This window comes from Macrosteles quadrilineatus, unplaced genomic scaffold (genome assembly GCF_028750875.1).
Source record: "Macrosteles quadrilineatus isolate MER2022 unplaced genomic scaffold, UCM_ALF_1.0 Scaffold_3__2_contigs__length_128488019, whole genome shotgun sequence".
Lineage (NCBI taxonomy): Eukaryota > Metazoa > Arthropoda > Insecta > Hemiptera > Cicadellidae > Macrosteles > Macrosteles quadrilineatus.
In genome coordinates, this window is record NW_026542596.1 from 11,718,402 (window position 1) to 11,736,042 (window position 17,641).

Here is a 17,641-nt window from a genome sequence, read left to right on the forward strand (position 1 = left end):
GTCTGTTCATCAAAGACTTCTGACATTGACAGATGTTGGCCTCATGATGCCGACTGATGATAAGATGACTCTTTAAATCTTATACTGTAACATTAGAGTCATCATTATCAATCATGTCGTTCCTGCTTAAAAAATGTAGAATTAAATAACTATTTTCAGAGTATATATGGTTGCAGATAGGCCTACTTGTAGAAAATGTTGAGTTATAATCTTTAAATATATACATCTGAAACCTTTGACTATATGTATTCAATAATCAAAGCTGAAACATACCTATGTGTTAAAAGCATTTTACCTACGACCGTTTTTTAAAGTAGACATTTCAGTTCAGTTCTTAGAATTGAAAAGTTTCACTTAACAGCTGTTTACTTTTACATCAGCATAGTTTCATTTAATAACAGCACAGTTTTTTTCATAACAACACGGGTAACGGACCAATGAGGTTCAAGAATTGAGGGAAAAGAAGTAAAATTGTAATACTTCGAACGTCAACTAATCAGCTGATCAGTTGACAATTTTAATTGTTGATCTTACTTGTTCCTGTTGATACTCGCGTATTCTTAACCTAAGTTGGTGGAAGTTAAAGGAAGGTAGATTAAACTGTTTTAAAAATGTCAGTTAGTGAAAGAGAAGTTGACGAGATGGAAATGAGAGCACAAACTGCGTATAATATTCTATAATATTCTATGCTGAGATCTAACTGTAAATTAACTCTTTCACTATAATCATTCAGTTGTAAAAAAAAAAAAAATAAATGCAATATTTCCCTAATTGTACCTGATACAGTATTTATGGTAAGAATGCTGCTAGCAGAACCTATTCCCTGAAAAAGGTAACTTATTATTCAACGAAGTTTTACAAACACGTAATTACATGAAATCAGCTGATTATACAATAAGTCGTTGCATCACTTTCAGTGGCACTGACAATAAACGAAAACATAATCTCTCTAAAGAAGTTATGAGTAGTGATTGTTAAGCCGCCCCGTTCACACGGGGCGAGTTTACAGGTGTCCTACTATCTGCCACCAGTGTCGTTTGCCACCAGTGTCATTTGCCACCAGTAGGGTCAGTTCCTGGAATTCCCGCCCCGGAATTCCCACCGTGACCGTTCCTATGTGTCACAACTATGTAGTTGTACTTAAATATTTTTGTATATTGAATAAATGTTTATAACTACAGTTACAACTGTGAATTGTAAAAATTAATTTTACCATCATGTTCGGCAAAAGAAAACACATTTTGAGTCTAAACTCACATAATCGCAACTTAAACAGTATAGGAATATCCATGTTAAAGTATTTTAAACTATTTGAACTATTTAAAGCGTTTTCAGTTTATTTATTTCTATAAAGCTACGTAAAGGAGTTACAGCGTGTTAAATTTAGGGGAAAGTAGCTTTTTGTTAAATTCAGCATGATATAGCTCATAAACGAGTAAGTTTGGAGAAAAAATGCAAATAATAAATTATAAATGTCTTGAAATTGCATCTAAATTCTAAAAATATAATAAAATATAAATATAAATATTGAATAATATATAAATATATATAGGATATATTAGGCCTATTTAAATTATTCCAAATTTCTCTATAGACCTTCGAGCTAAACAAATAATTTAGTATGTCAAAGTGTTTTTGTACGATTATTGGTTACGGAGAAAACTCAAAAAAATTTTAATTATAAATTCCCATGTGTATGGAGAGTATTGTAAAATGTTGTAGTTTCCTAGTTTATGGATATATTTTGATCAAACTTGGCTAATTAATTGTTTTTATACTAAGCTATAATTATTTTACTTAAAACACACTTTTTTAGTTTCCTTGTAGCAGCAAACCTAGGTACTCGTTAAACCTAAATGTTATAAATAGATTAATTGAAAATCAATTCAGGCAAATGAAAGTTCGCTTAGACGGTAGGTTTGGTGCGGCGGAGGTATTTTTACATGTTGTTGTTCACCGTTTGAATTTGTGGTTAAAGTGTGTTCCATATTATATGTGTGATTATAAAGTTATGTGCCTAATCTGTACCATTAATATTGGTGAGTAAAGGGGTGTATGGATTTTATAACCATTATTTTATTAGCGGCCGTTGTATCTAACCACAACGGGCTCTGTTACTATCTATTAAATAAATGAATTAGACTAACACTTTGACTAACCTATTTTTGGAGCAAAGCCGAACTATTGTTCCATCTGCTTTATTCCTCTTGAAGTTGAACGCGAATCCTTGATAAAAAGCTCGTGGCTTTCCGCGAATTGTTGTTGCTATTTCCATTCCACAAATGGAGTGAAAAAACAACTATAACTATTAAGCAAATAAAACAAAATGTATATACTTAAATAATGCTACTGTAGCCTACAATGTAAAACTTGGTTAGAACACCACTGACTATGTCGTAACACTACAACACCGCAGATAAGAATGAGCGTTTCCGTAATGTATTTCTTTACTCCTATAGAGAGTGTTGGAATTTTTACCCATAAAAATGTGGCAGGAGAGGGTGATAGTGTGAATTATAGGTATTTCCTGGTCCATCGGCCGGTACCTCGAGGGGTGATGACCGACGGACTAGGGTTGGGGCTGATGACTCACCCAGCCAGGTATAAAGTGGTGGCAAATGACACAAATCCTAGAGTGGTGGCAAATGACACTGGTGGCAGATAACACATATTCGAGTTTACAAGCTACACGCCGGCTTTTTTACACGCATCTAGTAAAATAGCTCAATATAGTCTTTACGACACTCGTAGAAGTTTTTAAGCTACTTACTTAAGTTTTTAAGTAAATTTTCTACTCGTGTCGTAAAGACTAACTTAACGCAATCGTTGCGTAAACTACTATTACTTCTCTACAACTTTACCACAGATGAAACTTCTCTAACCAAAAAAAGGACAGTGTTAGTAGTTAAATAACTTTTTCATGTCTCGTTTCCAGTTTTTATCCAAAATGAGCTTTATAAATATTAATAAACATAACCAACCGAATATTAATTTTAAAACTATACTCTTTGTATGAAGGGATTATTTCCAAGCTCTCTACCTATTTTCAAAATTTGATCCAAATATTGTATACGGTTGTCCAAATACAGAGTAAATTTATAAGGTCTACACACTACTAACTTTGCCGATTCCGAGGCGTAACATTATTCTTGCATAGATTCTATGACAAACTACTGAAAGTTTTGTGAGTTTGTGTGTTGCTCAATCACGCATAAAAACTACTGGACGGATTGGGCTGAAATTTGGAATGATGATGGCTCATATTCCTGATTAACATTTAGACATATTCTTATCTCAAAATTCCTTTCGGACTCCGCCCCAGTGGCTCTGCAGTTCCTCTGTTATCCTTTTAAGTATTCATATTTAAAAGGAATTTAAAAAATTAGTCAGCTGTTTCAACCTTACAAGTTGGTTCTATAATATGCAATAGCATTAAAAAGTTATAAGGTTTCCCAACAGGGTGCAGCACTATTATTATTTTGTTTTTGCATATATGACAGCAGTTAATTTGAACCAAGCAGCAACAAAAAACTGTGATACTGTACACAATGAGAACTGTCAAAGTAGGATTGTTTACAGTTATGTTTATGTTTTTAATTTAATTAATAATTTGTGATATTGTGTGACTGTTTGATAATTTATTTTTTCTATTGTTTAGGTGCAGTGGTAGAACATTATGGCTATGGTAGATGTGTTATACTATATCATACCGTAAATAAAGAACCATTTTTTACCAAACTGTGTCCTCCCCCATTGTAAACGCAAAGCTTAAGTATAACTGCAATAAGCATTTTATACTTATATGCCAACCCCATACGAAGGGCGGGTACTCTGCTAGTATACATAGTTTGTTATGAATTTTAACAGATGATGTTTTTGGCCTATGTGGACCTCAAAATGTAAAGGTAAATCAGTCCCGTGTCCAGGTCTTACCTTGACCTATGGTAGTAGCTTATTAGCTTTATTATTCCCAATAATCCTTATAGTTTAATTCTTTAACCATCCACCCTTCTGAGCAAGTGTTTGAAAAGCAAAACACATACTGTATTTCACTTTTCAAAGTGAATTTAAGTAATAAATTTCCAAACAATTGTCAAACATTGGTAACTCGTCTCATCTATCAATAATCATTAGGTATTGTTGAACAATATAAGACTCGGATTTGCCTCACGGTCCAAAAAAAATGTTTAATGCTTTGAAACATATTTTATGAACTTTTATTTCCAGATGTGACCGCCTAAAGTGTTGCCATGGATGAGTTTGAAGGAACAACAGAGTTCTATGACTATACAATGGCATATTTGGATGAAGACGATGATTGTTATTTCAACTTCACAGACTATGATGATTCAGAACCAAGGTATACAACTAAAGGATATTACGGTTTATCCATTGTTACATCATCTATAAACATGAGCATAGTTATTTGTATTAAAACAAACTATAAATTAGGCTGAAACATAGAAGTGTACCTGGGGATTATAAAAAGTTTACGTAATTAAAAGATCTGAAATGGTAAAAAGGTGTTATATTTTCTTTCAAAGTCCAAGTATGTTATTTATTTAAGGGGTTCGGTACTAAAAAAGTTCAAAAATCTGGAATTTTGTTTTTTGAACTAAATTTTAATTTAGATTTTCCTCTACAAGAAACACACAGCAATTTGATGTAAGCATACATATTTCATGAAGAGAAAAACATCTTAAGTTTAATGTTCACACACACTTTCATAACCATTAATTATCTATGAATCAATTGAGTAATTAAACTTTTTTAAAGGTGTTGCATAAAGTCTAAGAGGAGCCATTACAGTTAAAAGCACCGTAACATGGTAAAATTAAATTCAAGTTATTAGAGCTATTTAAGTGAAAATAAGATTTTACCATTACCCTATTTTATGGGTTTTATGAGAAAATCACCAGTAAATATGTTTCAAGTCTCTAGCTCATTGGAACGTTAGTTTAATATTTGTACCGGACAAGAAAGCGAGCTAATAAAAACGTTTTAAAATATAAATAAATTAAAAATATGAAAAAGACCTGGAGATACTAGAGATTAGTGTCCACATACAAAATTTCATCAAAATCGGACCACGGGTGTACGTTGTGGTTGTAGCTCTGTACAGTACACATCCACACACAGATACATCCTTTTGAAAACCACTTTTTTGGGTTCAGGGGGATTTCCACCTAAAACTCAAATGTAGAAAGCACAATTGAAACCATGAATGTGAAAGGTGTGCTTATTACTCTGAGGTCCTGGAACTGCTTCTACTGGAGTGAGCTGCTCCCTCCCCTAGCAGTCTACACTCTGTCCCTACTGCTGGGAGTCACCGGCAACATTCTCATAGTGTTCACCACATGCCGCTACAGGAGGATGAAGAGTCCCACAAATGTGTTCTTGGCCAGTCTAGCAACAGCTGATCTGCTACTCATCATCATCTGTATACCTGTCAAGGTGTGTTTGTCATGTATACATTTGAATTACATGGATTACTCACTGTTAGTAGGGACAACAAAAGTAAGGATCAAAGCTACAGAATACCTGGTTCAAGCTAACTCATAGAGAATTCACCCATTCAACTTTTGCCTGAGTACCATTTATATTAATGGGTCTCTCTTACAAAGCTCCGAGATCCAGGGGAACTCCTCATATATACTAGATAAAAACCAGAATTAACCAAAACAGGATTTGAACCCTCATACCCTCAATATGGTGCTGTCTCAAGGCCAGAGGGTTAACACCTTAGACTGCTCGGCCATTGATCATATTTAACAGTCTACCACACACTATACTCGGTTCATAAACTAGGTTTTAGGGGAAGAAATCTATCCTCTCCACTTCAAACTATTCTTTAAACAGCTCAACAGCTGAGGTAACATGTAAAAATAAACATTTATTCAACCAGTCAATCAGCTGCAATATACAATAAGCAAAAATGTGGTGGGGGAACTTCCCCTCAAACCGCCTATATTATGTGAAAAGACTATAACAGCACCGGTCAAAGAAAAGCCCAATAAATTGTTTAGGCAAACATACTCCAACTTAGCAGCACATATCAGGAGTAACTTTCAGTCATTTTGTTGAGTTTTACTGAAAGTTTGCAAAAAAATCAAATAGTCGGTCTTGCATTCAATATACAGTATTGGACATTGGAAGTGGAAAGGTTCAAATAAGTTTATTCAAATTTTCTATCATTCTATCTGTAGGTAGATTAGTTAGATAGTGACCTATTATGGTAATTACCATAAGCTGTTGAGCCCCACAAGGAGTAGGAGGTAGACCTATTATTGAAGAACAATTTGGAATAGAAGGTGCGGAATAATGCAACAGGATAATAAGATAAAATATGTAAAAACTTTTACCTAACGTTTCAGCTGGCTAAGCTCTTCTCCTACACATGGACTATGGGGTTCTTCCTCTGCAAGATGGTCCATTATCTTCAAACCGTTGTTGCCGTATGTTCAGTGCTGACTCTCATGGCCATCAGCATTGAAAGGTGAGTTAAGTTTTTGTATTTGCATTTTTATATGTCACGTACGTTACCCACCAAAGGTTTTTTACACATATATTCCCATTGCATAGTCCCCTGGTTGATGGAAAAAAAGAGTTTTAATTGATTGATCCAAGTGTAAAGTGATACAGTGTTTATTCATTAGCTGCTTTGTTTGTTATTGCTAATTGATTACCTATTTGACCACAAGTTGACAGTCCAAATATCCAAACAGCTGGATTTGACCATTATTCATCTGAAAAATAGTATATTTCATCACTATACTATGAAGCGAAGCTGAGGTAGGAAAATGAGCGAGGGTTAAAAAGACACCTTTTTTTCGTGTGGTGAACTATATTTTTCGTCATATTGCATCAATAATTAACAAACTAAAACCAAACGAAATTATTTTGATGTAAGGATAACCTCTCAAAACAACTTCCAGCTTATTTTCAATTCTGCTGATGCGAATAAGCAGCTGTTTAGTAAGTGATTCAATAAGGATCGTCTATTACGATTGTGTTAGTGTACTGGTGTACATTTATACTATCGATATACGGAAAGTAAATAAAAGAAACGTTTTATAACACTTAAAACATATATTTACGCTTATACTGTTACTCACAAGACGGTAAATACAAAAAAGATGGTAAGTGGTGATCGATTTCGATTGGATACTCCACAATCATCATCAGACCCAATAGGTGAATGTCGCTATTGGGTCTGATGATGATTGGAATGCCAATAGAATTTACAATAAGGTAACAATTAACTACAATCGATTAAACAATCAATAGATAGGTACTTTCGATACATGCAATTGTTTACAATCGAAAATTTACACCCGAGTTGACAACAGCTGATTTTTACTCCCTAGGGGCTAAAACTATTTTTACTCCCTAGAGTGTAAAACTATTTTTACTCCCTAGAGCGTAAAAATTATATTTTAGACCCGCAATGCATGCATTAAAACGGCTATTTTTACTGCAGAATGACAAAAAACATATTATGTGAAGCGCTTAGGGACAACGAAGTATATGAACAAACAAAATTGGAATACTAAAATTGTGTATTTAAACTGATTTGTATGTGCATAATTAAATGATAAATTTTTCAGGTACTATGCCATTTGTCATCCAATGAAGGCCAAATACATTTGCACAATCAGTCAGGCCAAGAAAATAATTATAACAATATGGATCACATCATTCTTGCTCGCTTTGCCCAATTTAGTTGTTCAGGTCAGTATATTAGGAGCAGCAATTACTGCAACATGTTATATAATTAATCGTTTATAAATTCTATTATATTTGCTAGAAGAGGTAGTATATGTGAGTTTGTTCTTGGTGGATGCCCAAACTTTTGGTCTGATATTTTACACAAAGGTAGGATATGAAAATGGCCAAGAGTAAAGCAATCATGAAAATTAAACACTTCACAATAATTTTATATAGTAGTTTAAACAATGATGGTATTAACGTCACAAGTAGAAAATTTAAGTCTTAAAAACTTCTACGAGTGTCTTTATATCAGACTATTTCTTCGAGCTGCTTACACTACTTTACCTACAACAGTGTTTAATTACTAAAATCACTCCTCATAACTTCTAAGCGAGGTAATGTTTTCGCTTATAACCTCTCATTGCCACTGACAGTGATGCAAAGAAAAATTGTACCAAACACTAATTGCACCACTCAACAATTAAATTGGCCTGAACAGCTGATAAGTCGAAGTTCGAATCAATCTGCTAGTTTTACAAAACGGTCGTAAGTAACTATTTTTTTTTTTCAGTTCAGTTCTTAGAGAGGTTCAAGGATTGAGAGAAGAAGTAAAATTGTAATGCCTCGAACTTCAACTAATTGGCTGTTTACCAATTTAATTGTTAACGATTGATGCAATTAGTGATTGGTACAATGAGTCTTGAATGAATGTCAGTGGCATAATGAGAGGTTATAAAGGAAAGCATAACCTTTTAAAAGTGTTGAGTAATGAAAATTAGTAATTAAAAACTGGTCATAGGTAAAGTAGTGTACGCAACTCGCAAACATTTAAGGCACTCGTCAAGGCTGTACCTTAAATGTTCTACTCGTGTCACTAAAACTATCTTTACGCGATCGTCGCAAAAAACCACTAACAGTCGATTTAATTTATAAACAACGGTCACTTTGCTTGCTTCAGTTATTTGTACTAACTAGTAAATAGTACTATCAAAGGCATAACTCTTACAAAATGACTAGATGCCCACAACACCAGATTTAAAACTAAATTATGTTTCAACATATTAAAAACCTCTTTAAACTAAGAAAATGGACCCATGCACCCACTCACAGATTTGATATCCATCCACAACATTCTAGGTTCATTTGGAGGTTGGGTTCAAACTGAAGGCGTTCTACTGTTCCTTAAATTACGATGATCGACCTCAACTACAATTGTACGTGATGTACATGCTGATCCTGGTGTTCATCGTACCGTCGTCTGTCATGGTGGTCACCTACAGCACAATCTGCTGGGAGGTCTGGCGAGTGATGAAGCAGAGACATCACATGGTTAGTGGCAGAGCGTGAGTATGAAATGTTTGAGTGTCGTACAGGTTTGTGCCTAAACTGTTAATATACAGATACAGTTGGCTTGCTAAAGAAATAAATTTAAATGTCTACCTGAAAATTTAAATTTAGTATATTTGAATTTAAATGCAGTGCTCGAATTGAGGGGGGAGAACGGAGCTATAAACAAATAAATAAAAATGTCTTTATTACGCATTTCTCTGGTGCACCAGCTTTTCAGAACAACTTTTGTCACTATGCTAAATATCTTAGTCTACTATTTGACCGTTATACACTTGATAAATTTTTTAAAAACATACCTTTAAGTTTTTCTTTAAACGTTTTGCTAGATGCAACAACCTTCAGGCCGTTGGGTAGACCATTGTACAACAAGGGGCCAAAATATGAGAAGCTCTTTCTCCCAAGCTCTAGAGAAACTCTTGGGAGGTGAAGCCTCCCACCATGACGTGTCCTGCGCTGGGAAACCTCATCGCTAAGAGAAACCCTCTCGCGTAAATAGTCGGGCTTACAAAGAAACAACACTCTGTGGATCATGCAGCACATCAACAACCTGCACATGGCTTCAACGGGAAGCAGACTAGCTACTTCTCGAAAGAGAGAGAGACATATCAAATTCGTTTAGACAGAAAATGAAACGTATTGTGGAGTTTTGCAGACGTTGCAACCGAACCAATACATGTCTTCCTGAGAAATGCTGTTGCCATATGCAGGGAAACAGTAGTAAAATACTGACAATATTAATGACAGCAGGAGCTTAAGTTTTTCAGCCTCAGGCAACAAGCCTCTGAACCTCCCTCCAGGAGTTGCGGTACCTCTCTTTCAGAAAGATAGAATACTGGCATAAATAGATATTAATCACATTAAATAGGTTACAGTTCCGGCACCTCATGTTTTACAAATCGAGAACTGCTTGAATGTATGAACTGATGACACTCAAAATCCTAAACTTGGTAACATAGTCCCACACAAACGGTATTTGAAACTGTGTTGAAAGAGTCATCAGTCGAAAATACTGGAATTCGATTTGTGATGTGACTGAGGTATCCTGACTTTTCAAGGAAGGTACAGTAGACTCCCTCTTATCTGGACTCCTCGGGCCCGAGGCCATGCTGGATAACCGTTTTTCTGGTTAAACCGACGACCCTAACAACTCTTTAAAAAGGAACGTTTACTGTGATATTCGACTTAAATTTAGGACATTGTATAAAGACATGTGATCACTGGTCTTAAATCTTTCCCACGAGAACAGTCATTTCAGTACCGCCCACTTCCTGTCGATCTAGTCCGTTTAAACCAATGTGCTGATAAAAATTGTCCGGTTAGAGAGATGTCATTTCTGCCGAGTGTAGTCCGGTTAAAAGGTGTCCGGATAAGAGGGAGTCTACTGTATTCAGTTTGATTCAGTAATGCGGCTATAAGTGGGGAAAATTTGTAGAAAACAATAAAAAACAAGACCAGATTTGAAAAATGATCAAATATTTACAATAAATGTTGATTATGGTATGGACATTGTGAGTATTTCCATTTCTATCAGTTACATCATCTTTGATTTGACTCTTTTAAACTCACAGGAGATTATGACTGTTATTCGTTTTTAAATAACTCCTGTAATATTTTATTTTGCATTTGCTCTAATTCAAGCAACATGTACACTCTTTTGATCACGGTGTATAGAGGCCTTACATTTTTTACCAAAAGATTTTAAAATGAATGTAATAGTAGGAAGTTTGACTTTAAACTAAAGAAATTCCTAGTAGAAAAAGCAATTTATACTCCTTGGGGAATTTTACAATTTTAAATATTGTGAAGACAATAAGTTACTCACTGACTCTATTCATTGTACTTGTACATTTATGAATAAAGGAGATTTTGATTTGATTTGATTTGAGGTAATTTATATACAACAAAATATGTTAACTATTATTTCATCAGTAAATCAAATGAACAAAATTATTGTACAGTAGGACCTAGGACCTAAGGTGGTATTTCAATTGCATTATCAATCAATATTAATTGTTTCCATTTCAGCCAGTATAATTTACCTTTTTACAGGGTCTTGAAACCTGAAAGCATCCCTTTGGCAAATAAACATCAAAACGGAAATCAAAATGGAACTCCGGCCACTAGTCTGCCCCCACCAAATGATGACAAGGGAAATGTGAAACAGGTAATTATAAAATTTGTGACATTTACTATCAACCCAATCACTCTAGACTCTAACACGATGAGGTGTGTTATATGGATAAGGGTGGGTGCAGAATGGACTGTTGAGTTGTTACTGACTGGGATTAGATGTTTCTTTAGCCAGAACCATTTTTAAAAGGTTCAATAAGGACAACTGAGTCAAATTTTTAACTATTAAAAAATCCCGACTTTTTAAAAGAAATATTTAGCCTTCTGATTACTAATATGGTGAGCACTTACTCTATAAGAGTGTAGGCGTAATGATCGTCAATCGGTTACAATATAAGGTCAAAAGAGCCCTACAAGTCAGAGATTTTAATAGAATGGTATCAGCAATCTTACACATACTTTTTCCCTTACTTGCCAAGCTCAATAACCTTTATCTTAGCACATGGGCAAGTGGTGAGAGTAACTTTTGATACTTTTGGGAAAATAACAAACATTGGGCCAATTTGGAGAAAATTTGATTTTTTAATGGGATTATTAAAAGTAAAAATTAAAAAAAAAAATTCTAAAACACCAGGAGATACTTTGGGTTAGTACCACGAATACTAGAAAAGACCTGGTATATGGATCACAAACATAAACAAACAAATGACGTTCTTGGCCTAAAAGTAAACGTTATTTAACATTGTTTAAATGGAACTGTCTAAACCATTTAATGATATTAGTATAGGATTCGGGCCAAAAACGTAATTTTTTTATGTTTATGATCCATATCGGTATTTTTCTAGTATTCGTGGTTAGTACCCACTTACCAAATTTCGTCAAAATTGGACCACAGGTGTGGTCTGTAGCTCTGTACATATCCACACATACGAATAGGCAGACACACACAACACAGACATCACTTTGAAAACCACCGGTTATATCCACCCGGGTGTGAATTGGTAGTGCGCAGTGGTCAGTTTATGCTGGTAGTGTACGTTAGTGCATAGCAGTCAACATATTAGTTGGTTCAATGATTACTGCTGTTATAACTACCCCCAACTTCCCAAACTTAATTTAGTACACTGGTTTTTTGGGTTTCAAATAGGCCTACAGTGCTCAAGTTATTATCTGGTCGGGCCTGAGAGCTCTTCCTCACCGCGGTCTTGAAAAACATCTATTAAAACAATTTTGAAACTTACTTGGACAAAAACAACAAAACTCATTTGGAAATTGTTTGCATACTCTTTAAAATTGTTAAACAAAATTTTTTTGGATTTTCAACCATTTTTATGCTGGACTGGGAGTTTATAAAACATTGTGAATAGCAAATTGATATTTTTTATCATAATTAAGTTTTAAGTACTTACGAGATAGAAATGAAGTTCAATGCATCGTGAACATCCGCTCTTGATTTTGGCAATGGAGGAAATGTTGTGCTGCGTGCTAGCCTTATTACCTGGTTGAAACACTAAACATCTTCCTTGATCACTATTTGAATAAGAAGCATTGCAAGAAACAATTTCTTTCGGGATAAGTTTCTGAGGTCGCTCTGTAATTGCTTCGGTTGCTTTATGTTAAAATATTTCTAATAAAACCTCACAATGGATGTTAGCTGGTTTGGAATGATGATGGTTTTATTAGTTGTAGAACACATTCACTTTTATTTATTAATATACTTGATTTGCACAATATTATCACACAAGTTCCCATCATATCAAAATTTGTATTCTTCGTAAACTAACAATAGTTTGCCATATTTACTGAGCATACGTTCCATCTTCTCTTGATGAGTTCCGAAACACAACTGAGAACTTAGATACAAACCTAACGACAGTTTTTGGAACATCCAAATGGTATTTCCCATACCAATTTATTTTGCATTTTGTCAGAACATATTCCATTATCAGGAGACAAACCTAGAGCATGTTTTAGGACTAAACATGCGGTACAATATTTTCTAAACTAAATTTTTTGCGTACCTTCAGGACACATGCCATTATAATCAAACAGCCTGAATCATCTTCAGAAGGTCCAAAGGCACAGTGACTTTGGTAAACATTAAAATTTATTTATTTATACATTTCAACGGCAGAACCATTTAAAAATTATTTAACAAAAATAGCTCTACTGACTAACAAAAATAACAATAGGGTAACAATAACAATCAATATACAAAACGCACTTGAATATACATTGTGAAGTTAGCTTTTGCAAGAGACTGTCTTTTGGACTTATCACAAATTCTCCTTTGGGTTGGAATTAGCTTATTCTTATACTTTGAAGTAGCCATGATCATAGGTTGGAATCTGATTTCATGTCGTTATTCTTCCGTTAAATCTAAGTCGCCATCGGAAGAGCTGAGCCGATTTCAATTTCTGTGCTGGTCTACAATATAAACAAGTTAAAATAAGAACAATATAGCTTTCAAGGTTATTGTTAAGAGTTAAAAAAATGTTATTTTGGGATGATTTAACATTTTCCAATGATGGATATCTCCTAGGGATGGGTGTAAGAGTTGAAGGGGGATTATGCGGAAGGGAAGAGCAGAATGACCACTGCACGCTATCGGACTGTACCCTCGGGGGGGCATAAAACTAACACTCGTCAAAAACCTGACTGCTGCGTGTTACCGGTAGGTGCTCATCCACCCAAAGCTCAAACTTGTTGAAAATGTTGACAAAATATACTTTACAATACTTACAATATACAGGGTGAATTTTAAATGAGTTCCCCCCCTACTTTTTTCTACATTTCTTAAGATATCAACTTTGGACCACGTCAGATCATTGTAGTGTAGTAAGTACTTCATTTTGACTGGATAAACATTTTAGGCCGCCATCTTGGATCCGCCATATTGTATACAAAATTTTTTTTTCAAATGTAAAGGTAGGGTTGTGACCCATTGTTTCAAACTAAAATTTTACGCTGATTACACTGCCGCAATTAGTTTAAAAAAATCTTAATCCGTTCTAAAGTTATGAGGACTTTATTTTTAGCCAATTTTAACATTGTGCATTTACAAACTAAGACCGTAATCTCAAAATAGTGCTAGATAAAGATAAGTATACACCACCATTCATTGTCGACCTATTATCACTTGGTTATGACGGATGAATTTTTTTGGCCGCCATCTTGGATCTGCCATTTTGAAATGTGATAAATTAATTTAAATATGAAGGTGGTGTTGTGACCCATCATTTCAGACTACTTTTTTATGCTGAATTTAATGCCACAATCCATTTTGCATTTTCATATTTGTTTTTTGAAATATTGGAAATTTAAGCAAGATAATTTTAATATTTCATCAAGAAAGCCTGAGAAACAAAAACGGATTGCGGCATTGAGTTGAGCATAAAAAAGTAGTTCAAAATTATGGGTCACAACACCACCTTCATATTTAAATTAATTTATCACATCTCAAAATGGCAGACCCAAGATGGCGGCCGAAAAAAATTAATCCGTCATAACCAAGTGATAATAGGTCGACAATGAATGGTGGTGTATACTTATCTTTATCTAGCACTATTTTGAGATTATGTTCTTAGTTTGTAAATGCACAATGTTAAAATGGGCTAAAAATAAAGTTATAAAAAGTCCTCATAACTTTAGAACGGATCAAGATTTTTTTTAACTAATTGCGGCATTGTAATCAGCGTAAAATTCTAGTTTGAAACAATGGGTCACAACCCAACCTTTACATTTGAAAAAAAATTTTTGTACCTAATATGGCGGATCCAAGATGGCGGCCAAAAATGTTTATTCAGTAAAAATGAAGTACTTACTACCCTACAATGATCTGACGTGGTCCAAAGTTGTTATCTTAAGAAATGTAGAAAAAAGTAGGGGGGGAACTCATTTAAAATTCACCCTGTATACAATACTTTCTCCATATACTTATACTAGTACAAGAAAGGGTTCCCAGGTTAAAAAAATGAAATAATTATAATCAAACAACCTAAAAATGTTACATGTAACCATTACCATAATTGTAATTTTTTACATTATGTCTAAAAGGTTATCAAGATGTTAATACTTATCGTCGTTGTATTCATTACTTGCTGGGCTCCAATATTGATATGGGATACTCTGACTGCCTTCCACACCATACCTGAATATGCTACAGGAACTTTGAAACATCTGAAGACAACATTCCATCTCATGTCGTACGCTAACAGGTATAGGTTTTCTGTGTATACTTAAAGTGTGAATATACAAATTATTTGAAAACTTGGTTTTTAACTTCTTGGCAGAAAATGTTTTTAAAAGACTTAGAAATGTTTTTCAATGATTAGATTTAGCTTAAACGAGTACTTCAATATATGTTACATTTTCATTCTAAGCATATCTTCCACATTTATTGCAGGAAAATTCGTAATCAAGAATCAAGAAGTTTATTCACCATTAAGTAATACATGATTACAATAGGCTTCATCAGTTATTCATTGAAAGACAGTACCAAGATAAAAATAATAACAATAAAATAATAAATAATATCAATAATAAAATCAATAATCAAAAATCAAAACAATAAAAAAAATTAATAAAATAAATAATCAATCCTGGTAAACACAGCTTTACAATGATGTGTCCCAATGTAATAACTATCAAAATTATAATTTTTTACCAAACTTTTTATTTTTTTGTAATATTGTTTGGCTTGTAGATCCAAAAAATCAAATGGCAACATATGTCAAATGGGATATCAATTTAATTAAGCGTCTTGTTTAAGATTAACAACTTTCCAATTCACACCTAATCTCTTTTAGTATTTGAGTAAAGATAAAAAATTATATCTTAGCCAATGGGGGACAAAAATAAAAATATTTCAATGTACACACAGCCAATTGATTGTTCTAGGCACATGTTGAGTACTGTTAACACTTGAATTATAGGGAACATCAAAATGGAAATTGGTATTTTAAAGTTTCTAACTACCGAGATTACTACAGTAAATTATCAAAACAATGAAGTACGCTTACATTGTTGATTGATGTAACAAGACTTCATATTTTTATGATTCAACATCAACGGTATTCAACCAATTTGATTACAATGCAAATTTAAAATCATGAATTTAAATGAGAGGTGACTAAATTTACCATGTTGTAACCAAAATGTTGTGATTCTTACAGCTGTATCAATCCCATAATTTATGGCTTCATGTCCAAAAACTTCCGAGAGAGTTTTCAGAAGGCATTGAGCAGATGTTGTGGCCGCAGCTTACAACGGCAGCTCTCCTTGTCTCAGACTAGAGGGACTTCTATCCGTAAGGACCGATCCACCGTCAGTACTCAGTTTACCAGCTGATGCATTATTATTACACTTGTCAGTAACTACACATTTCATTGGTCTTCAATTCTGTTGAGAATGCATTACTATTGTGACAAATGTGCAGGGAATAAGCTAGACCTTTTTGTAATGTAGAATAGAAAAGATTCATTAACCAGTAGGTTTTCATCATATCCATAATATGGATTCATAATTTTCAAACAAAGTATGAGATTCATATAAATAATTTATGACTTTCAGTACTCAAGTAACTCTAATCTATATATGCAAAAGGCAAAGCCCTCACTGACTCACTCACTCATCACTAATTCTCTTACTTCCCATTTAGCTAGGAGGCTGACATTTGGTACACTGATTCTTTAGGCATTAAATAGGAAAACTAAGCTGTTTTTATTCTGATCGGACTCTCGGGCTCCGCCCCAGTGGCTCTGGAGTTTCCCAAATTAAACCTTATGATTTTTCATATTTAAAATGAATTAATGAATCTTAACAGCTGTTTCAATTAAAGAAGTTGGTTCTGTTCTATATGATGTTCAATAGCATTAAAGTTACGAGAATTACCAACAGGGTGCAACACTATTATTTATTTTTACATTTATGACAACAGCTAATTTGCAACCAAAAGGTGAGTGAGCGTAGCGAACGAACTTTAACTTGGAGGCGAGTCAGCGTAGCGAACGAGCTAACCTGAAGGCAAGTGAGCGCAGCGAACGAGCTCCAACCTAAACCAGGCCGTGATTGAGCCATGCGAACGAGCTCACTTATGAAGTTAAACGGGGCAAAGCCCGCGGGTACAGCTAGTATATTATGTATACATATATGGAACTTCTTACATTATTTTTTACATTTTGATTGAAGCTCTTGAATCTCTTATACCTACTTAATACTTTTCGATGAAATGGCGACCGTACAAAGTAGGAATTTTAAGCCGAGTATGAATGGAGATGAGTGTAGGATGAGTAACTAGTCTCTTGTGAGTGTCTCTTGATGAATAGTGATCTTGTAGTCTTGTTAGTGACTAAGGCCAACTTATTCCTTAGACACAGCTGTTAATTAATAGCCCATACAGCTAATGCCAAGTAAGGGACCTAGGGACTTACAGTTTATAGTGTCATAACTTAGTCTTAACTGTGTCATATTATTTTAAACCTTTTTTAGTTCATATTTATTATTTTACTTT

At 34.2% G+C, this 17,641-nt stretch overlaps 1 protein-coding gene across 1 annotated transcript in view; it reads left to right on the forward strand.

Moving 5' to 3' along the window:
• Window positions 1–16,894, forward strand: part of LOC128990440 (QRFP-like peptide receptor) — a 37,529-nt gene extending 20,635 nt beyond the window's left edge. Inside the window, exons 2-9 of the mRNA XM_054412804.1 lie at window positions 4,228–4,360; window positions 5,253–5,454; window positions 6,375–6,496; window positions 7,608–7,731; window positions 8,848–9,053; window positions 11,110–11,224; window positions 15,187–15,347; window positions 16,305–16,894. Coding sequence (XP_054268779.1) covers window positions 4,251–4,360; window positions 5,253–5,454; window positions 6,375–6,496; window positions 7,608–7,731; window positions 8,848–9,053; window positions 11,110–11,224; window positions 15,187–15,347; window positions 16,305–16,479 — 1,215 coding nt within the window. The 5' untranslated portion in view covers window positions 4,228–4,250 and the 3' untranslated portion in view covers window positions 16,480–16,894. The remainder of the gene's footprint in view (window positions 1–4,227; window positions 4,361–5,252; window positions 5,455–6,374; window positions 6,497–7,607; window positions 7,732–8,847; window positions 9,054–11,109; window positions 11,225–15,186; window positions 15,348–16,304) is intronic.
• Window positions 16,895–17,641: the final 747 nt, after the last annotated feature.